Source organism: Myodes glareolus, chromosome X, assembly GCF_982192425.1.
Source record: "Myodes glareolus chromosome X, mMyoGla1.1, whole genome shotgun sequence".
NCBI classification, from domain to species: Eukaryota; Metazoa; Chordata; class Mammalia; order Rodentia; family Cricetidae; genus Myodes; species Myodes glareolus.
In genome coordinates this window covers 140580823-140608795 of record NC_142053.1, presented here as the reverse complement: position 1 = coordinate 140608795, position 27973 = coordinate 140580823, and the positions used below count along the sequence as shown (strand labels likewise).

The 27973-nt window shown below is 37.6% G+C and overlaps 1 protein-coding gene across 2 annotated transcripts in view; it reads left to right on the top strand.

Annotated features, from left to right (window-relative positions):
• The window catches only part of Efhc2 (EF-hand domain containing 2), a 175137-nt gene that overhangs the window by 105158 nt on the left and 42006 nt on the right, over window positions 1–27973 (top strand). For both annotated transcript variants that reach the window (XM_085684528.2, XM_048461553.3), the window contains exons 10-11: window positions 2040–2236; window positions 6546–6676. In XM_085684528.2, coding sequence (XP_085540654.1) covers window positions 2040–2236; window positions 6546–6676 — 328 coding nt within the window. The remainder of the gene's footprint in view (window positions 1–2039; window positions 2237–6545; window positions 6677–27973) is intronic.

Here is a 27973-nt window from a genome sequence, read left to right as displayed (position 1 = left end):
TAAAACAGAAGGTTTACAAAAATAGTGACCATCACTGAGGACTTACAATTATTCTTAAGTTTCAAAGCAGGTTAGGTCCTCTAAAAAGAGACAAATCCAGAGACAGGGTTAATGTAGAAGAGATTTATTTAAACAACAAAAACAAATTAACAAACAAACAAAAACAACAGTAAAAATGTTGAAGAAACCAGAGGAAGCCCAAAGAACCATCAGATTACAGTAGGTTCTCTCTTTTTTCTTTCTCTCTCTCACTCTCTCTCCCACTTCCTCCCACTCACCCCTCCCCTAATCTTCTCTCCCCTTTTTTCTTTCTCCATAGTCTCAAATATAGCTCAGGCAGGAACTAAAACTTATTATCTCCTGAGTGTTAGAATTATACATATCTAATACCACATCAGGCTATAGTAGTTTCTAACTCCTATGAAGGACAGAGGAAAGGGAGAAAGTGGTAGATCTTAGACTTTAGTGGACTTATAAGCAATTTCTGATAGACATATTCAAAGCTGCCAGTTGTCTATGCAGAAATGGACCAGTCTCAGTGTTCCTACTTTAAACTTTCATTTGTTGGTAGCAGCTAGGGCCTTTCTATGGTAATGTTACCCATAGTAAGAGGTGATCTGAGAGTAAATTTTTATGGTAATGTTCCCCATAGTAAGAGGTGATCTGAGAGTAAATTTTTATGACTCCCCCCACACACACATACACATCTTAAAATTCCTATTTTACCAGTACCAACTCTTGCAGTTTAGAGAGCTTAAAGAAGACATCAAGAGTATGCAGTAGGCAACTGGCAAAGACAGTATAGAAAGCAGCTCAATTTGACTCCAAAGCCTGTATATTTTCACTACTTCTCCTGTCTGGTCTCTTCTGGTCTCAGTTATAGTCATATGTCAGTTCCACATCAGAAGATGCTGGAATCTCCTGTTCAGCTCTGCCTTTTGTTTTCCAAGAAGTCAAAGAAAATAAACAAGCACCAGGTAGCTATGCCCAGAATAGAACAGAAAAATCATGAGAATTCAGGAAAGTAAGCAGCATAAAAAGACTACTAAAAGAAGCAAAGATATTTTACTACGGTGTGAGGGAGGAAACACAAAAGGAACTCCATACTTGCTTTCTAACACTTAATCTAAATCTTGTCTTAGATGTAGGGTATCTTGCCCTTAATCTGAATGCCAGGTTAAGGTGAAGCAGATCTGTGGAAATAAAGAAAGTAGGTGTTTCACTCATGCCTTAGAGAAGAGGAACTTGCTGATATCCCACAGTTCCAGCTTGCTGTGGAACATACACAAAAGGTCCTTGCTAAATGTTTTTGGAATTTGGAAGAATGAGGAAAGAAAAGTTTTGAATACCATAGTACTTTTTTCTTTAATGCACTCACCTTGTCATTTACAAGGCAACAAAGTAATGAGTTCATTTTATTCATGCATATAATATTGATAATATTCATTTTTCTGTTATCTTCTTATAACTGCTCTCTTTAATTTCATATCCTTTCCTCCTAAATTAAACTTTGAGTGTGGTTTATTTGCTTTCACATGATGATGTCCATTTCCTGCAAATGACACGATTTCATTCTTTATGGCTAAATAAAATTCCAGTGTGTATATGAGACGTATTTTCTTCATCCATCCATCCATTGATTAATACCTGTGGCTGATTCCCTAACTTGTCCACTGAGACATATCTGAGTGCACAGCTATCTTTGTAGTAATTTGCCTTTGAGCCTTGTACATCTATACTCAGGTTTGTTATACAGCTAGATGATGTGCAAGTTCTATTTTTAATCTCTTAAGGAATTATCTTATGATTTCTAGAGTAGTTACACTAATTTACATTCTCTCCAGTGGTGTTTAAGAGTTACACAAGAAAAAAAATGCTGTTTCTTTGCCCACTTCCCTATTCTTCCCTCCCACAGTGTGTAACATGGCTTTACAGATAATTTGTACAGTCTGTGTTGGAAGAGAAAATAACTAAAGGCAAGTTGTGGTTCTTGTAAGAATGAAGCAACTCATGAACTTTTTTTTTTCATGTTTCTTTAGGGAATGCTGGTGGAATGTTCTTGAAAAGAAGTCGTGTGAAAAAGCCTGGACAAGAAGTCTTTAAAAGTGAATTTTCAGAATACATCAAGGCTGAGGAGCTCTATATTGGAACCACAGTGAATGTGAATGGCTACCTGTTTCATCTGCTTAATGCTGATGAGTACACCTTAAAGTACATGGAGAATAACACAGACAAGGTGAATACACTGTATACTTCTTGACTCCCTACCTTCTTCAGTGTGGGTTTCTCTCCCTCTAGGGCATTTTCTTCTGCATCTTGCCACTGGTGTACATTGCACATTCACACATGTGGGATGAATAATGAATCTATGTGGCTTGGCCACAGGTCCTATCACAGAGGCCCAGCCCTTGTCCCTTCTATTTACAACTTAGCTCTCCACTGCCCAGCATCACAGATTCCAGACCCTGGCGGGAGGCAGACCCAATGCTGAATCAAGTTTCCTGGGTTTTTGCTGATGCCAACAATGTTTGTTAGAAGGCAATGCAATAACTATAGGAAAGAAAGAAAATCTGATGACATACACTGTGTCATCCAAATTAATTGACACAAGGCAGCAAAGGAAGTTATGGGTAGAACAGACAGAAACCCCAAAGGAAGCTGTAGTTGCTGAAGTTGCTGGTCTGCTTAGCAGTGACACCTGAGGCTGAAATTAGAATCGAAGAAGAAATTTGCTTCAATGAGCTCATAGAAGTGTCTTTGTCTTGTTGTGTTTTAGTTCTTGAATTAATTTCATTTTTTGAGACATACCTAGCCAGATACCCAGGATGGCTTTGCACTCACTGTTCTTATACTTCTCTCTTCCCTGAGTGTTGAGATGAGAGGTATGTACCACCACACCCTGCAACAATTTCTTTGTTTAATTGAAAATACTGAAGTGGCAAATGGTTACTGTTACTAAACGTGCTGTGCTGACAATATTGTTCTGTAAAAATCCCTGGATATAACTCTTAGGCTTTAAATGTAGACTTGTTCAGCATATAAGCTAGTTGTACTTGGAATTCATTGCTTGTAATTTTGAAAAAAAATCAGGCTGAAAATTTTATTTTAAGATTTATTAAATAATTATGCACTATTTATACTCACACAGTGTATACTTTATCTCATTTATAAAGAAAATGACCAGAATTGAGTTGCTAGGTTTCATTCAAGACAGAGTTAGACCCACACCAGGAATATAAGAGGAAAGACCTCTGTGGGATGAAAGGAGAGGCTCAAGAAGACTCAGGGAATTGGGGCTATGTTCAGAGTGCTGTGCAGGTCAGATCTCATTCTTGTGAAATGAGAAGACAAAGAAGGAAGGGTGGGTAGAAAGAACTTTAAATAGTTAGTACAGGCTGCACAGGTGGCTCAGAGGTTAAGAACATTGCCTGCTCTTGCAGAGGATCTGGGTTCAATTCCCAGTACACACATGGTGGCTCACAAGTATCTGTAATGAGATCTGGTGCTCTCTATTGGTATGCAGGCATACATGCAGGCAGAAAACTATATGCATAATAAATAAATAAATCTTTAAAAAAACTAGCTAGTACAGTTTAGAGAAAGACTTAACCAGGTTGATGGGGGCCCTAGAACAGCCTGCTTATCAGGTAAATTCAGAGTTATGCAGAAGTGATAGTTGAAAGCTGGTAGTTCACAGTGCTCTTCTCAGTACCTTTATTGAGTACAGCATCTTCCACAGTTACTACACCACCTCTCTGTTTATAGTTTTAGAAATTCAGGTTATTCTAAAACTATAAACCTATACTAGAAGACAACTCTAAACTCATGTGAGAAGCATGGTGATTAAGCAGTTAGATTTCCAGAGACCACTATGCCTGGTTCAAATCTGGTCTCCACACTAATAGGTGACAGTGCTTGGTAGATGGAAGTTTCTGTCCCACATGGTCCTGCAGTCGTTAAGTCCCAAATAAACATAGAGTCTTATATTAATTATAAACTGTTTGACCTATAGCTCAGACTTACAACTAACTTTTATTATTTTAAGTTAACCCATAATTCTAATCTATGTTTAGCCATGTGGTTTCATACCTTTTTTCAGTAAGGAATTCTCATCTTGCCCCCTCTGCATCTGGTTGGTAAATGTGTCTCTGCTTTTCCTCTTCCCAGAATTTTCCTAGTCTGGTCGCCATGCCTATACTTCCTGATTGGCTACTGGCCAATCATCATCTTATTAAACCAATATGAGTTACAAATCTTTACAGTTTATAAGAGTATAACCCCAAAACAGACTTTAGTTATGTATGATCTCTAAGCTTCAGTCTCCTTGTCTTTGAAATAAGAGTAACAACAGTGCTTGTTTGATAAAGTTGCTACAGAGGTTAATTGTGATAATTTGTATGAGGGGCTTAGCCCTATAGGACCCATGGCAAGCTTAGTCATTGTTGCTGTTATAAACCAAAATTCTGGTTCTGAACAGAACCTCTACCTTAACATAAAACATATACTTCTTAATTTAGAATTGCTTGACATAGGAGTTTTGACTTCACTGTCATGAAAAATTGATGTGCTTTCTAATAGAAGCTTTAAAATTCTGAGTTTTGCTCCCCTTCCAGCCTAGGCTAGTACATACTATATAATCCAGTCTTCTTACATGCCATTGAGCGTCAGCAGTGAGTTGCAGACCTTCAAAAACACTGTGAACATGAAGTGAAATACTCTCCAGTGTACTGCTAAGCTTGAGATGTTCTGTAAATTAGTTGTAATTGGTACATTTTCAACTTACAGTGGGTGTATTAACATACAAATCACTGTAAATTGAGGATTCTCTGTGTATATTAAACCATGCATGTGTCTTTTGCTTCATTTTGTTTGCAGTGATAGGAATTGAACCCAGGCCTTGAACATGCTAAATGAGTACTATTCCATTAAGTTATACATCCAGCAAAACATAATATATAGTTTTAAGGTATAAGGGGGTTTTTGTCTTTCAGTATGAAAAAGCGGTATAAGACATTACCTAGTGTCAGCATCTCAAGTGAAAATTTCATTGCTGAAAAAATGCTCTTAACAAAGGCATTGTAAGAAGATAAAGATTAATATACTCCTTATTACCAGCCTCAGTAGTCTTTTCAAAGGAGCTATCAAACAGATGCTATCACAGAAACACATGAAAGGAAATGCAAAAAAGGAGGGGGATCAGTAGGTGCCAAAATACCTGGATCATTTGATGGTCGAATAGAGGCAGCTTTATACCAAAATAGCATCGGAACTTTTTTTTTCTAAAATTTCATCTTCTTACTTTTGATCTCTTGGCTGTAATTATTTACAACCTTATGCTTTCTGTAATTGAATAAGAAGTATTCTTTCTAACTAAAAAAGCAAACCACAAGGTAGGAGACAGAAGCAGTGGAATTCCCAGACAACAAACGTATGCAGGTTGCAGTGCTTTTGGAGAACTTTGACACACAGTTTTGTTATGATCAGTACTTTGCCTGGTGGCCAGCAATTCTAATGATCTAAAGAAAGTAGGTGTACATTTTAGCCAGCTCTAAATCTCATTTTCTTTCCATCAGGGTCAACTAAAATATCAAGGCTATGTGTGAGAGTTAGAAGAAGGCTAAGATTGTTTAGTAAACTTTGTTACCTGCTATCCCTTAAGTTCAGTTGTTTGAGATCTAGGGCCTGGAATAATGGCAGCCCTTTTCCTAAATCTTTCATTCAAAAGATAACAAGGCTAGTTATTTCTTATGCAGATTTGTTTCTAGGTAAAGACATGTATAGTTTACGTTGAGTTTACCATGTAGTCTTGTTGGTCTCCATTACCCTCCTAAGGTACAGGGAATAAGAAACTTCAGAATGTTCAGCTGTGAATGGAACATACATATCAGATGCCTTCCTCAGGCTCAGGCATCTTTGTGGAAGGAGAAAGATTGTAAGAGCCAGCCAGAGACCGTGGATAAGTGGGAACCAGTGTCTTCTGGGAACAACAGAACAACTTCACTATGAGCTCACAGTGGTTGTCATAGCATGCATAAGACCTGTGCAAGCCTACGGCAGACCAAATTCCAGCATGGAAAGTGGAGTTGTACATGAAATTCTACCACTAGCTCTGGAGCTATTGATAATTGTTAGCTGCTAAGAGAAGGAGAGCCAGTCAGGAGAACGGGAAGAGGGGAGGCAGGGGGAACTGTGGTTGATATGTAAAATTAATAAAAAATTTAAAATAATAAAGTATAGTCTCTGGTAAGTCAGCCACACTTGAGTGTAAGGTCACAGATCAAAAAAAAAATTGGGTAGCACAAATTGGTCTTGATTAGTTAAGAACAAGAAAAAGAACATAGTTGGGTAAGTAGGGAAGACAGGAGGACTTGAGAAGAGTCAGGGAAGAGGTAAATGTGATCAAACCACAGTGTATGAAATCCTCAAAGAACTAATATTGAGAATGATGGTTATGCTTGCGGTGATGGTGATGGTGATGATGATGATGATGATGATGATGACCACCTCCTGGTCTCATGCGTATGTCTTGTTTTTACTCCTTCAAGTTTCCATACAGCAACTTTGAACTTGCCGTACAAAAGCTGAAACAAGAAAAATCTAAGTCAAGAGAGATCATGCAGATATTCTCGGCTGCTGACTATAACCACACAAAGGTGTTGCCTTTTAATACATTCAGGTAAGCTGTATTCTGCTAGCACTGATCTGTTTTCCCAAAGAATAAAAAGAACCCTTACATTCCTGGTGCTTCCCAATCAGTTAGCTACATGGATTTTATTAAAGATTGGCATTTATTTGCCTTTGTATTACTTTGTATTTAAGATTTCACTGTGATGTCCTAGTAAGTTTTATGCAATTATATATAAGACATTTAGAGGGAGGAATGGAGACAAAAGCCAGTTGCTGGTAATCAGAGAAAAGGTCATATTTTATTTGAGTGTGTCTGTATCTTCACTTGTATCTGCATTCCGAAAGACAAAAGACAGGCATCAGAGACTTTGTCTCAATTCCCCTCAATTTTCCTGTCATACTATATATAAAAGTAGTGAGACATATCATATGAAATCATGAACAATATTTTCTCAAGGGTAAAGTTGAATTCTGGGATTTCCCAGTAGCTGACCTAGGCAAATTCCCAAAGAACAGAAACACAGGGAAATTCAAGTTCAGAGTCTAGTATAATTGTGAGAACTCTTTGCTTGAAAACAAAGTGAATGGAATGTTTAGGAGAATGTAAATTAAATCATGGATGGAGGACAAAGAGGACTTTCTCTTTAGCTTGAGAATTCTAGCTTTTGAAAAGAATAAGTAGCTAAAAGCTATATAGTATATTGGGCTTAATACAGTCAAGATGTAGCCTGGGAAATGAAGATAGGAAGTCAGGTAAGAGTGGCAATGTGGACTTTCACATCTGTGTTTACAGTTCCTTGTTGGCATCACTCCCTGGTAGTCTGGAGCCCATAATGAGGCCTTATGTTTTCTAGGAGTTTATTTGTTGTTGTACCAAAGCTCTTTTGTGTCTTCAAAGTATTCTTTTGAGAGGAGCTGGCAGAGGACATATTTTTATTGTTTAGAATTGCCAAATTTCTGGGATCAATAAGAATGTACAGTTCTTTATTATTTTTCATCATCATATGCATATGGTCCTGGTGCTTTGGAATAGAAACAGAGACAAAGCAAAGACGAAGACAGTTCCTCAGTCCATGCACTAATGGGAAACACTGGAGGAGAAAACAAGAAATTTCCTTCAGAAATGAGGGAGTACTTTTGTTTTTATTATTTTGTGTCCTTTTACGAAAGCATTGGTCCTCCTAGTACTCTCAAAAGACTATTGGAAATATTTTAGCAAGTTCACAGGGCCTTTTGGGAAGTACTTTGGCCAGGAAGAATTTCCAAGGAAGAGAAATTGGTCTGCAAATAGAGGCCTCACCCTAATTGTAGATGTGATAAGGGAACACCACACTGTATGATTAGAATGACAGCTACCAGGTACTGTGGGCTTACAAGAAACAACCACCACCAACAAAAAACTCACCAGCCTCTACATCCCAGACATTCCATAGCATGAAATCCAGCCTCAGGTTACCACAGACCTGAAAAACTTTTCAGTGGCTTGCCTTGACTGCAGCAATGGGACTGTTTATTTTATTTTATTAATTAGAACTGGGAGGGCTATCCAGTGAATACTGAATATGCCTGTGTTTATTTTCCATATGCTTATACACCCCAATCCAAAAATTGGAGAAGGGAAAAGACTGTTTTAACATGATACAAAGGACAAACAGAACAATCACCTGCTTCAATACTTGAGACATCAAGCCACTATTTCCTGAGTTAAGCATTCTGATGTTTTAGACATGACATGCAGCGACTACACCTTAGACCAAGTTTCCTGTAGGCAGCCACTCCCTGGGTCAAATCTCCTGTCTTATCCTTGTAGGAACAAGAATAGGTTTGATGACCAAGGTGGAACAGATCCACCTCCGTGGGCCATCTTAATATCCAAACACCAAGTAACCACACCCGAGGTCGAGGGATGTTGTTTGTAGCTGCTCCTTAAGTCAGACTTCTGTCAATGACTTTGAAAGAGCAGGAGTAGGCTTAAGCTCTCTGACCTCCAGTCAAGGTAAAGCAGACCCACTTCTATGGGCCCCACAAGAGGGTTTCCTTTTTGTTTGTCCAAGAAGGGTTAGGGATTGGTTCTAGGCCTGAAGTATAAGTCAGGTTTCCTCATAACCGACTGGAGTTTTAGCTAGAGTGCATGGTGTGGTTAGTGGCCATCGTGCTGGCTTCTTCATAAATACACAATGCAGAAAGGGTGAAATATGGTAAAAACACTACCAAATCCACTCATTAGCCAGGTAGTGGTGGCACACACCCTTAATTCTAGCACTTGTGGGGCAGAAGGAGGTGGATCTCTGTAAGTTCAAGGCTAGTCTGGTCTACAGAGTGTGTTCCAGGACAGCCGCAGCAACACAGAGAAATTCTATGTCAAAAAACCAAAACGAACAAATCCATTAATTAAAAATATTGTCTATAAAACAGGCTGGCAAGGCCTATTATTTTTATATTCCATGCCATCACTTCTTTTTCTCTAGCCCCGTCTGTTGGCCCCACTGGTTACCTTTTAATTTTTCAAACATATCAAGTTCTTCCCTGCTTCCAAGTCTATACACACAGTTCTCTCTGCCTGGAAGGACCTTACCACTTTCCTTTCCAGGGAAAATTTTATTACCAGAGTATTTGTTTCTGTCCAACAACCCTAAGTAAAATACCCGCTGTTATTCTTAGACCTTTGCTTATATTTCTTCACAGCATATAACACAGTTTGTAATTGTTTTACTTAGAGAATTGTTTACTTGGAGGAGTGATGATGTATGTGTACTTGGGTGTTTTTTATTCTAATAGAAGATGTAAACTTTTTGAGGGTAAGAACCTTGATAATCTTGTACACTACAGTATCCCTGGGCTTCCAGTGCTAAGTTTGATTTAGACATAGTCACTGAATGGCATGAGCCACTAGGATTATTTCTGGATGGTCTAGTTTGGAGGTGGCTGCATGATCCTTATATTAGTCAGTTTTCCATTGCAACAATATAATACCTGATGCTGAGTAATATATGAAGAAAGGAGATTTAGTTAGCTCCTAGCTTTTGAGGTTCAAGGTCATAGCCTCAGTATCAGCTCTACTCTGGTAAGCCGTTGGTATGACAGAGGGCATAGAAACACATGTAAGACAGTAGGGAAGCTGGTCTTCTTTTAAAGAAACAATCTCCTTAAAAGAGCTCATGAGAAATCCATGAAAACCATATCCCTCTCTTCCTCAGGCTGTGCCTTCAATGACCTGACCACCTCCTATTAGGCCTCATCTTTTAAAGATTCTTACTACCTCTCACATCATTGCACTTGGAAAGGAATCAAACTTCCAACATGGAGAATATTGCATCTAAACCACAACAGTTTCCAAATTAGAGCATAGATTGGGAGTCAATATGTTCTGGTCCAGGTTATATCTTTAGGTTCCACACTGAGTTCCTGGGCGTGGACCTCTTCCATCAGTACTTGGTTTGCAAGTGTAGGTCCCTGCCCATCTTCATCAGTATGCTCTTTTGCTTTCCATATCCCAGTCTGGGTAATGACAAAGGAACTCCATAGCCAGTCATTTCATATCAAACATTTTAATGTTTTACTCCATGCTTCTACTAGCTAGTATTTTTTATGTGTGTATGTATTTGTATATATTCTGGATCCTTTCTATTTTAGCTAACCTCATGAAAAGTAGGAACCTTTGGTTTCTTGCCTTCTACTTTAGCCATGGCATTTGTCATAGTGTTGAGCAAATAGTAAGAAATTTATAAATGTTAATTGGCCACCTTTTCTCTAGTCGTGACTACTTTGCTTCTGACATAGAGATGTTCTAGTTGACATCTACGTGTTAATTAATTTCTCAAACTTATTGGTCTCTTGAAGTGTTCAGACTTTGAAATAGGAGTATCTTTGGACCTTCTGCTATTGGATGTTCCTTAGGCATCTGCAGAGAACCTTTTTAAAAAATATAAATTTATTTATTTGTTTATTTCTTTCTTTGTGTGTGTGTGTGTGTGTGTGTGTGTGTGTGTGTGTGAGAGAGAGAGAGAGAGAGAGAGAGAGAGAGAGAGAGAGAGAGAGAGAGAGGAGATTATGTATACCACGTAGCATGCAGGAGCCTGTGGAAGCCAGAAAAGGGCATAGGGTCCCCTATAACTGTACTTACAGGAAGTTGTAAGCTGACTTGTTGTGCTGGGAACTGAACCCATGTCTTCTACAAGAGCAGTAAGTACTCTTGACCACCCAGGCGTCTCTACAACCCCGTGACTTTAATCTTCTCCATTAAATTGTACCTGAGGACTATATTCTAGTAAAGGTAACATTATGTGTTGTAGGGCCAAGCGAGGGATCTTCCTGGTGTCTTTTCTCCATCTAATCCCTGTGTTTCCCCCTCATCTTTGGAATTGCATTTCTTATCTATCTATCTATCTATCTATCTATCTATCTATCTAGATATTTATTCATTATGTATACAATATTCTGTCTGTGTGTATGTCTGCAGGCCAGAAGAGGACACCAGACCTCACCACAGATGGTTGTGAGTCACCATGTGGTTGCCGGGAATCAAACTCAGGACCTTTGGAAGAGCAGGCAATGCTCTTAACCACTGAGCCATCTCTCCAGCCCCTGGAATTGCATTTCTTACCCTCTAGAAAGGTTCCTTACTTTCTACCTAAAATCCTATCATTGTCCTGAAGTTTGGAAAACTGAGAAAGTGATCTTCCATTTAAAAGTTCCATTCTGCAAAGTTTTCCCAAGTCATCCTCTTCAGATCTGATTAGGTCATTCCTCTCTTTAAAGCTTGCTTAACTCCCTATTATCTCTGGGACAAATCCTAGACACTCAGTGTATCATGTGATTTTGGTCACAGTCTGTTCCTTGCCTACCGCTTTATTTACAGCTTGTTAGCATAAATTTTTTTAGAAGCCACCATTTATTGAGTACTTAATGTGGGCTAATAGAAGTACTGAACTGCTTTAATTTTTCTTTGTACTGGGAGATCCCTGCTGTTCCTTATTTGATTTTCTTTTTCCATAGCTCTGCCAAGTACAATAGATGTTTACTGAATAATTTAATGAATGATTCCATTTCTCTGTCAATGTTAAGTCTAAAGCTTTCTGAAGACAGATAAATAATTGACATCATGGAAGGGCCATATGTCTCTGGCTTAATGATGGCAGGGACACTTAGACCTATCCCTCACCAGAAAAGCAACCTCCTTACATCTCCTCTTACATCCATACTTTGATTTCTACGGTTCTTTATATACTCTGACATCCTGAAACTCTTATACCGTAGGTTTACAATGAACTTGTTAAATTTCCCTTTTCTGGTTCATGCATAATAGAAACTTCTAGGCTTCATTTATATGACTCCAGTACTCTGAAATAGAGGCCTACCTACTATGTACCTGAGACCTTAGGGCCCATACCTGTTGTATTGTTTTCTTTTCTTCTTCCCAAGAAAACCTTGGGTTCAGGAGCTAATAAACTATGCCTCACACCATGATTGATTGTGGACTCAGATGGAGGCCTCCCTAAGAATTTGTCTTTTAATTTGTCAGTATAGATGTGATGGCATGTGGGGACAGGTCAGGAAGTCATAGGTAATAATCTCTTTTAAAAAGATTTTTTTTAGGTTTAGTTTATTTTACATGTATGAGTGTTTTGCCTGCATGTATGTATATGCACTATATGTATGTTTGGTGGTCTAGGAAGTCAATCCCCTGGAACCGTAGTTACAGGTGTTTGTTAGTTGCCGTGTGGATTCTGGGAATTGAACCTGGGTCCTTTGCAAGCGCTCTCAGTACTCTTAATGGCTGAATCATCTCTTGAGTCCCATGGTTCTCTTTTTTTTTCTTTAAGTGGTGAGCATTTCTCTTTTGCCCTATGGAAATCATCAATTATGCTTCTACACTGGACCTGTTTCTCTGTGGCCCTTTATTCTCTGAGAGATTCACCTGTAACAGCTACTGATTGTTGTCCAAGATAGTACAGTGGGCCATTTTCAGAGGGAGGGCAGATATCAGTAGTATGCAGGGGCAGGTTTAGGCTTAACAGGCATAGAATTTCATTTACTTTGGAACACAGGCAGGGGGAACCTTTCCAGAGTGGCCTCAACACTCCCAAGCACAGGTGGCAGCAGCAGTAAGAGCTCTCTACCAGGGAACGTGCAGCTCATTTCTCCTGGCTACCTCTCTGAGCACTGTGCTAACTAGCCATCAGAGATGACTCCTGATACTTTGTAGCTGTATAGATTTTTGATACTGTGCATGCTACTGTTTTCTCACTACTTAGATGACAACTGTCCAAGTGCAGAGTCCGAGCCAGTTCCTCCTGTGTCTTCCCAGATCCCTTAAGAACCGGGTATATGAGGCCTCAGTAAATGCAGGAAATTATTCCACAGCTCTTCCTTAGACTCTCATTATTGACTGAAAGGTCAGTGGTTCTTTTGTGAACATTGTATAATCAAATTCTTCTAAGATCTAGAGCCTTGAGTAAATGTTCTCACTTATAAAACTGAATAATGCTCTCACTTATATCCTGCGGGAGGTAGTGTGCTATAAATAGACTAGACCGCTGACTTTGGACTTGCCAGGCCCATATCCAAAGTTAAGCTCTTTCATTTACAAGCCTGGTGGCCTTGGGTACATTACTAAATATTTTTCATCTATAAAATAGGTATAGCAATACCCACTGCATAAAACTCTTATGATTATTAATAGATTTGTTACTGTTTGAAAAGTTCTTATTGTAGCCCACCAACTATTTCATGGTAGATATTTAACACAGTGAAAACCTTCATTCTTATTTCATTCTCATAATTGTGACTGTTGTTCTGATAAAGGCAGTACTCTATAAACTGTATAATCTTTTCAGTATTTCAGTAAACAGTCCTTTTACTCATGGTGGCCTTATTCAAAACATTTTTTAGACAGGGTTTCTCTGTGAAATAATCTGGAACTCTCTCTGTAGACCAGGCTAGCACTAAATTTACCAAGATCTGCCGACCTCTGCCTCTTAAGTGCTGGGATTAATGGTGTGTGCCACCACCGCCCAACTCATTCAAAACATTCTTAAGCGAGGTTAAAATGGAAATCTTAAAAAATTTTTAGTTCAAAAAGGTAGAAAATATTGAACATAAACATTTGTGGATGTAAGGTGGGTAATATTATTACAGTCTACTCTCTTAGTGTCTTTTACTTCAAGGAAATAGATTGTAAATGTAGTGTTTTGAATATCGCAGTGATTTCAACCTGATTTTCTAAGACAGTTATGTTTCCCTTTATTAGCTTTTGCTCTATTTTTATTTAGACTAGTTTGATTGCATTAGTTTTAGGTTATTTCATGCTTTAGGGTACATGTATGTGTGTGTTGTATTTAAATGCTGTGTGTGTGGTACTTGAGTACATGTGCATGTGTGTATGCCACTGTTTGTGCAAAGGCCAGAAGAGGACATTGGATGGCCTCCTCTAACACTTCTTATTTGTTTGCTTATTTATTATTTATTTATAGTATTTTACTAAACCTGGAGCTAGGCTGGAAGACAGCAAGTCTCAAGAATCCTCTGGTCTCTATCCTCCACAGAACTGGAGTTACAGGCATGGGAGCAACTACATCTGGCTATTTTCATAGGCATTGGGAATTTGAACTCAGGTTGTTATGCATTCATAGCAAGCTCTCATATCCCATGAGCTGTCGCTTTTTTTCTCCATTTGAGATATGGTCTTTCTGTGGAGCTCAGGGTAGCCTTGACTTTATGATCTTTCTGCCTCATCCCGCCTCCCATGCCCCAGTGCAGAATAGATTACAGGCATGTGCCACTATGACTAGATACTTACTATTGGTTTTACTGTGAACTAATAATCTTTAAAGGAAGCCACTAGTCGATGCAAGTAAATATGAGCTGTTTTGAATTAGGTAATTTGTCCTTAATTTATAAGATATCTTTGAGATGGAGACTTTGGGATGCATTTTTGAAAATAATATTTCAAACCTTCCTGAAAGCATAAAATGTAAGTGTGGTAGGGCAGAAAGAATGCTGGCTTGGGAATTGAAAAGTTGAAGATATTTGATTTAATTCTGTCATTGCCTGATGGTGGTGTTTGAATTGGTGAGGGCTTACTTTTATAAAGCAAACTCTTCTCTGGCCAGTTAAATAAAAGGAAAATTTATTTAAAAGATGCTGGGTCTTTGTGAGTTCGAGGCCAGCCTGGTCTACATGAGCTAGATCCAGGACAGGCTCCAAAGCTACAGAGAAACCCTGTCTCGAAAAACCAAAAAAAAAAAAAAAATGACCTATTACTACTGATACCACCCATAAGTCATTGCTACACTTTGCATTCCTGCCAAGAAGTAGATTTTACCATGCTACTTTTCACTACCTTGACTTCTTTGTTAATCCTAAGAATCAGCCCCCTCTAACACAAAGTGGTGCTTGCACCGAGCTGGTTTTTCATATGAGCCAAATATTTTGTAAGCTTCTTGATTGGTACAATATGGATCATCTGCACACTTCCAATTGCTTAGAAGGCTGGAAAACTGAGCTCTGAATTGAATGTTGCTTATGACAGGAAATATGATGTGGGAATTTCCCTAAATGTAGAAAGGTTACTTAAAAGGCTACCCATTGTCCAAAGTTTTAGTTGAATGAGTAAATTCTGGAGATCTGTTGTATAGCATGGTGACTATAATGAATCATAATCTATTATGTCCTTGAAAACTGCTGAGAAGATTTCAAATAGTCTCACCACATGCAAGCACACACACACACACACATACACACACACATATGTATGTATGCACACATGTACACAGGTAACTGTGAAGTAGTGGATTATTAATTAGCTTCATTTAAATCATTTCACAGTGCATATTATATAACTATAATTTTATTTTCAGTTATACTTTAGCAGCTGGATAAATTAAAAACTACAGAGACGTTATCTTGCTCATTGCCACACACACTGCAAGGATTGAAAAATCCAAGCCAACATGAGCTAAACAGGCAATACAAATGTATGTTAACATTAGGGGATAAACTAGACTACACAAAACAATGAAATACCTTGTTTCAGTGCTTGAGAATTCTGTTTGGACATACTAACTAAATAGGACACAAAGCCTTCCACTATGTTTTTGTTTGCTGGCTATTTTTAATACTTTAAAATTAGAAGAACATAAAAATAGAGACCAGAATCTATTTATCTGAGACCCATTGGGAAATAGGCATTATACAGTAATCAGGTGTCAGCAGTTCTCTTTAGACTTGGTTGTTTTTTAGTTTCTTGATATCATACATGAACACAATATATTTTGATTATGTTCACCCCCTTGCACACTTTAAGGCTATTGCTCTTTTGAGCCAAGGTCTTACTATGTAGCCCTGGCTGGCATAGAAATAGATATGTAGGCCAGGGTGGCCTTTAACTTAAAGAATCCTGTGCTTCTGCCTCCAAGTGCTAGGAGAAATTATTAGTATGCCAGGGATGGTTGAGTAAAGCTACAGTAGTAAACAGCTGCATAATGCTAGGAAATTAGAACAACAAGAGATGATTTCTTATTTACAGTTTCCAGAGATTACTAATGGTAGATGCTGACAGACTACTATGATCGAAAGTTCGGGGTTTCAGAATCACAGAGCTAGGTACAAATTTTTCTGGTCAATGTTCTCCTCTGATTATTGAGTAGAATCAGATAATCTTTTTTTTCTATCCCTGTTATTCTTAGGTTTGAATTTTTCATGATGTTCCAGATTTCCTGGATGTTTTGTGTTAAATATTTGTTGAATTTAAAATTTTCTTTGACCAATGAATCTATTTCTTTATTAGTACCTTCAACTCCTCATATTCTTCCTTCTACCTCTTCTATTTTGTTAGTTATGTGTGCATCTGTTGTTCGCATTTGTTTAAATGGATTTTCCTTATCTAGAATTCCCCCTTTTGGTGTTTTCTTCATTGCGTTTATTTCAGTTTTCAAGTCTTGAAGTGTTTCAACTCTTTGCTTCACATATTTGATTATTTTTTCTTTGTTTTCTTTAAGAGATTTGTTGGTTTCTTCCAATTTCTTTTGTTTTCCTTTTCCTCCATTTCTTTAAGGGAATCTTTTATTTCCTCTTTGAATCTGTCCATCATCCTCTTTTTTTCTTTTATCTTGCTTTATTCTTCCTTTTTTTTCAAAGTTTATTAAATTATAAAAGTTTCCATTTCCGCCCCTCCTCCCAACACCCTCCCATTCCTCCCACTCCCTCTCCTCCTCCCTCTCCATTCCTAAGAGCAGTCAGGGTTTCCTGCCCTGTGGGAAGTTCAAGTTCCTCCCCCCTCCCTCCAGGTCCAGGAAGGAGAGTATCCAAACAGACTGGATCCCAAAAATCCAGAGGAAATGCAGAGGAAACAAGTCCCAGTGTCATTGTCAATGGCTTTTCAGAAAGACTCCGGGCCAGCCACATTCAGAGAATCCGGCCACATTCAGAGAATCTGGTTGGATCACGTGCTCGTTCAGTCCCAGTCCAACTGGCCTTGGTGAACTCTCATTAGATCAGTCCCCTTGTATCAGTGGGTGATGGCACCCCTCGCGGTCCTGATTTCCTTTCTCATGTTCTTCCTCCTTCTGCTCCTCATTTGGACCTTGTGAGAATCAGATAACCTTAATGTGCTACTTATATTACACTTCTTATATTACAGTACAGAGGGGCTTTTTACCTTTTAATTATCAGTTCTTTGCTCTTAACAGCCAGTCTCCATATCAGAATCATCATTGCTTTGTGCTTTCCTGAAATCATATTTTTTTTAATATGGATCAAAATTCAAACGGAATGAGTTCTAGGTGACAAAAGGGAACTTATTTTTGTACCTCTCTTTTATGTCTTTTATGTTAGTTCAACAAAAAAATGCACAAATTTTGACAAGACAGGTTATTTTATATTGAGCATGATTCCACAATTCTAGAGTTTTAAAATTAAATTTTGAGATAGGTTACCTTTTCCCCCTTCATTTTCAAATTCTTATCAGATTAACCCCCAAAGTATTTTCACCTAACATTTTCCCATATATTTCTTTTCTTTTCTTTTGGTTCATTTGTTTGTTTGCTTGTTTTTGTTTGTTGTTTGTTTGTTTCTCTTGACAGGGTTTCTCTGTGTAGCCCTTACTGTCCTGGAACTTGCTCTGTGACCAGGCTGGCCTCAAACTCAGGGATTGTCCTGCCTCTGCCCTTGTATCCCTTGCTGTCCTGGAACTTGCTCTGTGACCAGGCTGGCCTCAAACTCAGGGATTGTCCTGCCTCTGCCCTTGTATCCCTTGCTGTCCTGGAACTTGCTCTGTGACCAGGCTGGCCTCAAACTCAGGGATTGTCCTGCCTCTGCCACCAAGTGCTGGGATTAAAGGGAAGTGTCAGGACATCTGGTTTCCCCCATATTATCTTAATTCATTTTAATTTTTGCTTCTATTATTTTATTCTAAAAGAATAGGGTATTTAGTAGGACAGTGGAGACACATGCCTTTAACCTCAGCACTCCAGATGTAAAGGCGGGAGGATGTCTGTGTGTTCATATTGAAAAATGAAATAAAACAAAAAATAGGGGATTTCATATTCATACATGTATATAATATGTTCTGATTAAACCCACCGATTCCCTTATTTCTAGTTCCTAATTTATCATCCCTTCCCCTCTTTTCCCTCCAAACTGTGCTTTCTCCTCCTCTTTTTACCCTCTCCCTGCTCTGCATCTCTCATACCCACTGAGTCCAATTAACATTGCCTGCATATTCATGGGTGTAGGACTATCTACTGTGGCATGGGTGCCCTTTCAGGATCTACATTCCTGAAGAAAACTCACTCTCTCTCACCCAAGCAACCATCAGTTGCCAATAGCTCTTCATATAGGAGTAAGACTTCAGGAGCTCTTCTCTGGTCCATATTGGGAGTTTGGCAGTTTGATCTTGTGCATGTGGCCCCAGCCATTATGAGTTCATGTGTGCTGTCTTATAAATACTATTTTGCTGTAGATGTCTACTCCTTCTGGATCTTACATTTCTGTCCCCTTGCCTGCAATGATCCATAAGACTTAAGGGAAGGAGATGTAATATAGAGGTCCAATTTAGACCCCAGTAATCCATAGTCTTTTATTTTCTGTATGTTGACCAACTCTGGGTTTTTGCATTAATCCACATTTAATTGTAAAAAGATGCTTCTCAGATAATGGATGAGAGGTTCCCATAGGAGTATAAAGATAAGAATTTAGGAGGCAGGTTATCACTATGTCCATTTATCTTAATTCATTTAATTTTTGGTGTAATTCAAAGGAAGTCAGATATTGATTACTTTTCTTTAAATATTTCTGTATGATTATCATTACATCATTTTCTTTGATATAAAATTCATGTTTTGTGAAATGTACAAATTTGAATGTGTATTTAGTGAGCTTTGATAGGTACATATATTTGTACCTGCCCAACTTCCTACTAAGAAATAGAGTATTATCATTACTCCAGAAAGTTCTACATGTCTCATTCTAGTCAATCTCAGATCACATATCCCATTCAAGAAACACCCACTGTTCTGATATTTTCTCTTTAGATAATTTTCTTATTTTAGAATTTTATATAAATGGAAATATACAATATGTACTCTTTTGGCTTATTCTGTTCAGCATGGTATTTTGTATTCATTTTATACTATTCAGTGTATCAGCTCTTATAACGTTATTACAATTTATTTGTGTGTTGTGTCTTCAGCAATAGGGACTTGCCTTCTACCTCTGAGGAGAGATCAAGGCAGTTGGTACAGTCTATAATGAGTCATGATGATGTATAGCAAAGGATTTTTTTCTTCAAGACATCTTTCTTCTAGATTTTTAACTTTGGCTATCAATTTCATGAAAACCTCTTCTATGTTTCTAAAAAGGTTAATTGAATTTTGATGACTTGGGTTGAACTTGTGTATTAGTTTGAGGACAGAATTAGGGCCATTATGAAATGGAAACTTTTCATTTATGAATATAGTATATCTGTTTTATAATATTTTAGTTTTGCTGCTATTATAAATTTATTTTAAACTTTGATTATCTAGCTGGTTGTTCTTGGTGTGTTTGAATACTATTGTAAAATACTTATCTTGTTTGTCTTTGTTTTCTTTTTTGAGTTCATGGATTCTGTAGGTTATCTTAGATTTTAATTTGAGACATGATATACAGTATAAAGACAGATTTTCTTCTTTCTAATCAATATATATGTTTTAATATTTCCTATTTTAATTATTCATGCCTGCAATCCAGTATGTAAGAAACTTTTTTCATTATTGAGTGCTTGCCTTGTATAGACTTTTGGTGGATGCAGATTTTATGTAGGATTTTTATATCTTTGTTCATAAAAGAGAGAGGCCTGTATTTTTATTTTCTTGTACAGTTTTTTTTCTATTTCAAATGACAATGCTTTATAATAGCTTGGTAAAGTCAGTTTCAGAACATATACTCTTGGTTTCTTAGAGCAGTTTGTAAAAGGTAGATATTTGTCAGTTCTTTGAAGGATTATCTAAGTAGTCTGTCAAATCAGGGTAGATTGCCTAATGATTCACTCTCTCAGTGTGTTACATCTTATTTTAACTTTTTATTTCTTCTTGAGGGTATTTAGGAAATTAGCTTCCAGAAGCTTCCATTTATTCTAATCTTCCAGTTATCATTTTTAAGACCTGTTACTGTTGATTTATGCTTCTTGTTTTTAAATCAATTTTATGATTGTTGTTTACTGGCTTTTTAGAAGAGCCAGATTTCAACTTGTCTTCTTTTAAAACTTTGTTCTTTATTTCATTCATTCCTACCTACTCTTTTTTATTGGTCTATGTACTTTCCTTCCTTCCTTCCTTCTTTCCCTTCTTCATTACTTCCTTCCTCCCTCCTTTCTCTCTCTCTCTTTCTTTTTTTTTATCTTTTTCATTGTTCAATTCAGAATAGTGTTTTTTTCAGGAATTTTATTTTTGTTATTACTTTTCTTTTTAAAGACAAGGTATCACTCAGTCCAGTCTGGTTTAGAACTCACTGTGTAGACTATACTGGCCTTAAGCTCTTGGTGAATCCACTGCCTCAACCTTCAGAGTGTTGAGATTATAGACATATACCATCACACCCAGCTTGTATATTTACTTTTACTGATCTTTAATGTTTTATAAGGAAACACTTAAGATTTTAATTTTTCTTTTATGTACTACATTAACTTTCATATGCAAAACATTTATCATAATCAATCGCTAGTACCTTGGCCAATCAAGGAAACAAATTCTTATAAGTTATAAATGTGTATGAGACTTGCTTGCTTTTAGTTCTTGATTTCCTTTTATAGCATTTACTTAGAAAATACAGCTTTATGATACTGATTATATTGGGAGCCCTTGTTTTCTGAAATGCATTTCTTTTTCTCTTTTTAACTTTGAGCAGTTCTAGATTTAAAGTTATTTTCCTTTGAGATTTAGAAGATGTTGTGCTATTATCTTTTGTCCTGTACCATGGAGTTTTGTCTAAAACTAATTCACACAAATGCTACTTTGCCACCATTTGCCCTCTTTTCTCTGGTTGCCTTTTTCTGTCTTTAGCTTTCTGTAGTTTAATTAGAGTATACCTTGGGCCTATTTTACATTTTTTTTATATTTTGAGAGACAGTCTTACTATGTTTCCCTGACTGTCTTATGTGAACCAGGCTTGCTTTGAACTCAGAGAGATCTATCTGCTTCTGCTTCTGGAGTGCTTGTAATAAAGGTGCATGCCACGATGCCTGACTTAGAACTATTTTCAATTCTTGGGCTTGAGAATCGTTTAATCTACATCATATATCTCTTCAAATAGCTTCTCTTGTTTATTTTCTTTCTTTGCTTCTCAAGCTGTCACTCTTTTGCCATTGCCTTAATTTCTCTCTGGCCATGCATATATTCATACAGTTTTTCCTCCTGTGTTGCACTCTTGCCATATTCCTGAAATCTTTCACTGTTTCCGTGACTATACTTTCTAGGTCCTTAAGCGCCATTCTGTCTGTTGTCCATTTGCTATCATGATCAGTCTATATATATTTCCTTTTTTTCGCGTGACACCTTATGCTTTTCTTTGTTTTTTTTTTTAAAGATTTTTTTTTATTTAACCTGTAGAGTGTTTTACCTGCATATGTGTCTGTGCATCACACAGAAGCAGTATCCAAGAAAGTCAGAAGACTACATCAGATGCCCTGGGACTGAGTGCTGGCAATCAGACCAGGATCCTTTGAAAAAGCAGCACGTGCTCTCAAGTACTGAGCTATGAATTTCTTATGGTTTCTCTGTGTCTTACATTTTGGATAAGTTTACAAGCATAATTTTAGGGGCCATTCTGGAGTTTCCTTCTTTTGGTCCCCACTTAGGGGTTACCAGTTCTTCCACTACCTCTGCTGACTCTTACTCATGAAGGTTTATTTCCTTTTATGTTTTATGAGCTCATCTGAAACTACTTTCTTCTTCCACTGTGGAGTTCTTTGTTGTTTGGGCTGGCTCTAAAAGAGTAATTTTTAAAAAGCATTTTACTTTGAACTAATTGTAGATTTACAGAAAAGTTTTCAAAATACTGTATGGCTACCCCAGGCTTCCCCTAATGTTAACATCCTATGTGGCATAATTATCAAAACAAGGAAAATTCACTTTGGGATAGTACTATAAACCAGAAGTCTTATTTGAAGATCACCGCTTTTCTTCCCTCCACTAAAGCCTTTTTTTTCCTGTTCCAAGAGCCTTTCCAGGATCCCACTCTGTATTTAGTCATGGTTTACTCTTAATATTCTGCTGGCTATAACAACTCTTCTGCCTTTCCTTTTTTTAATGGCATTATGTTGTATGACAATGTGTACAACTAACTGTCTCCTCTCCTCAGACAGGGATCCAACAACAGACCAAAGTGCAGATATACCACTGACGTCCAAAGCTTTAGTGGGTAGGTTACTTACAGGAATATGGGTAAGGAGTTACTTATGGGGCGGAAATGACTCACAAACAGCTGTATCACCAATGCTGCCTCCAGCATGATGACAGCTCATGAAAGATGGTAACTTGCAGGTAGTTTAATTAGTTCAAGCCTCCTCCAGGAAATTCACCTGTTCTCTGCTGCTTCCTGGAAGCTCGGGTCTTTCAGCAGTGCTCCTGCTTATAAACACTAACAGAGGGACTTGGTTTGTGTCAGGGGCTTCCTCAAGCCATTTGGTTGTTTACTTCCTGGGCTTAAGGAGCTAACTAACCTACAGGATGGGATACTTATGTATCCCTTAGGACTTCCTGATGTTTTTATCTCCTTGTGAATATCCTGTGTCTTAATGAGTTTCCTTCCAAAGATGGAGAGTTTTACATTTGGAGGAAACGACTACATAGCACTTTGACACTAATGTCCTTCAGTTTAGGATAGAGTGGTGTTTTCTCATGGTTGGACTGAGATTATACCACAGAAATAAAGCTTTCTCATTTTCAATATGTCAAAGACTTCTTGGTGTCAACTACTGGCGATATTGAACTTGGTCACATGATTGAGGTAGTGTCTGCCAGATTTCTCCATTGTAAAATGACAATCTTTGTTTTTATCATTCTCTTTTTGACTAACCTCAAGACAGCTATTGCAATACGAATCTTATATTTTCTCAAACTCACCTAATTTTACTATCCAGAAGAAGAATTTTAAGAGTGGTTTTGTGTTTGCTTCTCTAAGCTGGCTTATACACCAGTTAGATTTCATCTTAATTTTATTATTAATCTATTGCCATGAAGCTTTACTCAGTAGTGATTAAAAATAAATTAGTACTCCAAATTCTAAATAGCCAAATTAACAGCTTTGATTTCTAGTAGGTTGTTATTTTTCAGTACATATAAATATATACTATTTAAAAGCTGTACATACTCATATGTGTGTGTGTGTGTGTGTACATATGTATTTTACATGCACAGATTTAGCCAAAAATATTTCATTGTTAGATTTCTAGGTCAACGGGTAGAGTTTACTAATCCTTCTAAGCCTTCTTTGATTTTGGTTGTGGTCTTTTGTACTTCTAGCTTTCTACACAGATTTCATAAGTGGAAGATATAAATTGGTATTCTCCATGCTCAAAGGTCTTGTCTCACATGCCTAAGTGACCATTAAAACAGAAACTCTTACATTCAGGGGATTTGGTTCCACATCTGGCCCTAGCTGCTACCTGTTATGTCATACATCCTCTCTGCCTGTCAGAATCCCCTTTGCCTTGATACCTGGGGCGATTTCTGTTTTCTTTCAAGCTCAGCTAGGAGTTTGAACTGCTGCCTACTCTATAATTTTTACCATACACAATATCTAATACCCTCTAAAATCACATCTGGAAAAATACTAACTAGATACATTATTCTTTGGGACTAACATATTATTATTAATATGGATGCTGAAGTGGACTTGGTAGTGATTAAAATGAGCACCAACATTTAAAAATCATATCACTCTCAGATATTTTTCTTTCCTTTAAAAAGGCTATCCATTCTTATCAAATTGAGTTTCATGGGATGGTAGAAAAAATACTTGACCTTTTAGAATAAATAAACCATATAATGTTGTGCCAAAGCAGATAGGGTTTTTCTTGTTTCTAAAGAGTGGAAAAAGAACCAGCTCTTTTGCTAGGTTGTACATGAACATATACATTTATATTGTTTATTTTATTTCTTTATTTTCCATGATTATGTCCTTGTGGGAGTAGGTAAACCATTAACAGTGCAACTACTATTTTATCCAGAATTACAATGTGCTAATGATCTGTTTTCTAAATGAAGTTTCTGTGATTTAAAAGCAAGGCAGCTATGTGGTCACATAGTTGCTAGCAAATGACCCAGTTAGTGCCACCCATGCTTCCCTCTTTAATTAGAGTACAACCTAGTTTTACAAATTGAAACAGTAAGCAAATGCTAATTTGTAGTTCCTCAGACCAAGAATTATGATGTAAAATTGAGGGTATAAAATAAGAGGCTATTTAGAACAAGAGGGCCACCTTAGGGCAGGATCTGCCCGACTGTCTTATATGCAAGTAAATTTTGCACTCAAAAGTACTGAGTGTGAAGGCATGCCTCACAATGCTGTGCTGATCCATGGTTGTCTATGAGTTATGCATAACAGACTCACATGGTGAGTGAGAGAGGTTCAGAGTTAAGTATGCTGTCTTTGAGAGTTTCAACCTCATCTGTGGTCTTAGACTGCTTGTTTCGGGCTTCAGATCTAGATTTTTACACAGTATTTTGTAGTGGGTAACTCTCTAGTGGTATTGTTTGAATTGTTTCCATGCACTTACTAGTTGTAATTATCTCTGTATGTGTATGTGTGTGTGTGTGTGTGTGTGTGCATGCGCATGTGCACACACATGCGAAGTGTATGCATGTCACTGTGCTGGTGTTCATAACTATGTATGTCCATGGGAGAGCATAATAAGACGTTGTGTCTTCCTCTCTCTCTCTCTCTCTCTCTCTCTCTCTCTCTCTCTCTCTCTCTCTCTCTCTCTCTTTCTCTCTCTGTGTGTGTCTTACTGTCTTGAGACCAGAAGTTTATTATTTTGGTTAGGTTTGACTGCCCTGTAAGATGGATCTATTTGTCTTCAACACCCCAATGCAGGGGTTACAACTGTGTTTTAACCATATCTGACTTTTTACATGAGTGCTAAGGATTTGAATTCAATTCTAGATGCTTGCATATTAATTATCCTTAGCCAATGAGCCATCTCATTAGCCTTTGTTACACTCTTATTAATATATTAAATAGGGGAATACTCTAATGGCACTTTTCCTTTCTTTTCTTTTTGAGATGAGGTCTCACTATGTAGCTGAAGCTGGCCGAGAATTTGCTATATTTTTGTCTCAGTCTCCTAAATTCTGAAATTACAGGTGTATACCACTATTCTTACCCTTATTTTGACCTTTGTTGAAGGACAAATCATTCTATCACTTATTACTAAAAGTAGCTAACACTTATAAATAGTTCTTTACTGTGTAACAAGCACTGTAGGAAATACTTATACATTTTTGTGTATATCATTCCACATAACACTCCAACAAAACTGGTATGATTATCACCTATTTTGAAGGTAAGAAAACAGAGAAGAGGACATAAGGGTTAAGGATACTACATAGAATTACATTCATTTATACCATGGAGTTTAGCAATTCCATCCTATGCTAACATTTGATCATGCTAGCTAAGGTTCTTTTTAAAGTTGCCCTTTCATACTTTTAAAGTATATACTCCTTCTACTTTTGTTTGTATTGTATTTATTTTTAGATTTAGTTATATTTTGTCTTATTTTGAGATATTTATTTTTATTTTAGGTGCATATTATAAGTATTTACCTGCATGGATGTACATGTGTGTGTGTGTATATATATATATATATATGTATATATATATATATATATATACATATACATATTCCTTGTGCATGCCTGATGCTGTGGAGGCCAGAAGAGGGCATCATATCTCTGGAACTGAAGTTATGAGTGGTTGTGAGCTACCATGTGGGTGTTGAAAACTGAACACAAATCCTCTACAACAGCAACAAGTGCTTTTAACCATTGAGCCATTTCTCTAGCTCTTATTTTGCTTTAAAAATTAATTTAAAGTGTGTTTTAAATATTTAGGCAACTTTATACCATGAAAAGATATGCAAGTAATAAAAATAAAGAAGATGGAGAGATGACTCAGGGGTTAAGACTACTTGATGCTCTTGCAGAAGGCCCAGAAGAAAAAAAATGAAACTAGGAAACAACAATGGAGTCAGAAATTGGCTGATGCACAAAGTCTATTATGACTCTAAAATCACTGTTGTTAACTACCAGTGAGCCATAGATTGGGCTCTGAACTTCTTAGGAAGCAGACTGACAGGAGAAAGACAGTACTTACATGATGCCTGGGGTTTTTACAGCAACAATAAGTCAAATGATTGAGGAAAAAGAATCCTAATGCAGAATCCAAGTATAACATTATTCTTGAGGATTCACAGAGAGGAAGGTGGTAGGCGAGTGGTTGTTTTAGTAGCTTGCCTGCTAGATACTTAAAGATGAGCACCAATTAGCTCTTTCTCATCTTACTACTTTGAAGAAAGCAATAGCTTCTTACCAGAATGGTGTTTGATCCAAGTACTTCTGCCAGCAGCATCATGCATCCATAACTTAGCTTCCCAATTTCCTGAGGCCCAGCTTCATGTGGTTGAAGAATATAGACTGTGGGGTGGAGTAGATTGAATCAATAATTCATAGCCACAATTCTAGTGTGTAACAAGTGGTCTCAGATCATCAGTGTTGTGCCAGATATGTATTCTCTTAGTTCACAGGTCTGTGGCTTGGCTGGGTGTCAGGTAGTTTGCTCTAGATCCAGCAAATATCACTTTGTTTCATATGGTCCCAATGTATGAGACCCAATTGCAGGATTCCATGAGACTAAAGAAAGAGAAAAACATATCCAGGATTGCCAAGTGCAAATTATTGGGTGGGGGGGGAGTCGTGTGCAGGAAGACGTCTTCGGCAGCAGCATGACAGGTAGATCCCTGCGTTACGAGTTAGTAGGAGGGGGCTTATAAAATGGCCATGACAAAAGCGACTTCATGCAAACCAGAATGTACCTGGTTTATCTCAAGCTCCTGTCATGGATGTCAGGCATTTTTGTGGTGCCTCAGTCTGAGTCGTAAAGCTCCTCATACCACTCTAATGATTGTGTCTATTTATAGTGTGCTGGGAAACTATGTGGAGAAAACAGACTAGGATTGCTCAGAGGCAGTCATATTAGTTATGCTCAAGATGGCTGTAGCCAGGTCCTGCTGTGAATCCCTTTTTTTTGTCATTCTCCTCTGAGGAGCAACAGGTTAATGGACATGTATTCTTGTCATGATGCCAAAAGTGACATCAGAGAATGGGAAACATAGATGTCTTCTTAAAGACTCAAGTACACTTTGGGTTCTACATTCTTCTATTGGCTAAAATTTGTCCCGTGACCAATTCCATTGTCAAGGTGAAGGAACAAAATTGGGCCCCTTTAGAAGTTAGGATGCCACACACAGGCAAGGGCACAGATACAAGCAGAGTGAAATACTGAGTGAAATGATCATATATATCACAGAAAATTGAAACTGACTGTAGACAAAGTTCACCACCACCACCCATACACACCCAAGCCACCAGGCACACTCCTGCTAGTGCTCTGCAGGTTCAGTTTGCCGCTGCAGTGGATTTGTGATCACACAACTATGGTTATAGCTAGTCACTGTTGCAACAAATAAATTTGTGCAAATAGAAGACTGTGGGTGACAGTTTTGTGACCTGGGAAGAACTAGGGGGCAGTATTTGCCAAAGCTGCTTACTCCTAGGAATAAAGTTAGACTCTGAAATGGAAAAGAAGTTAA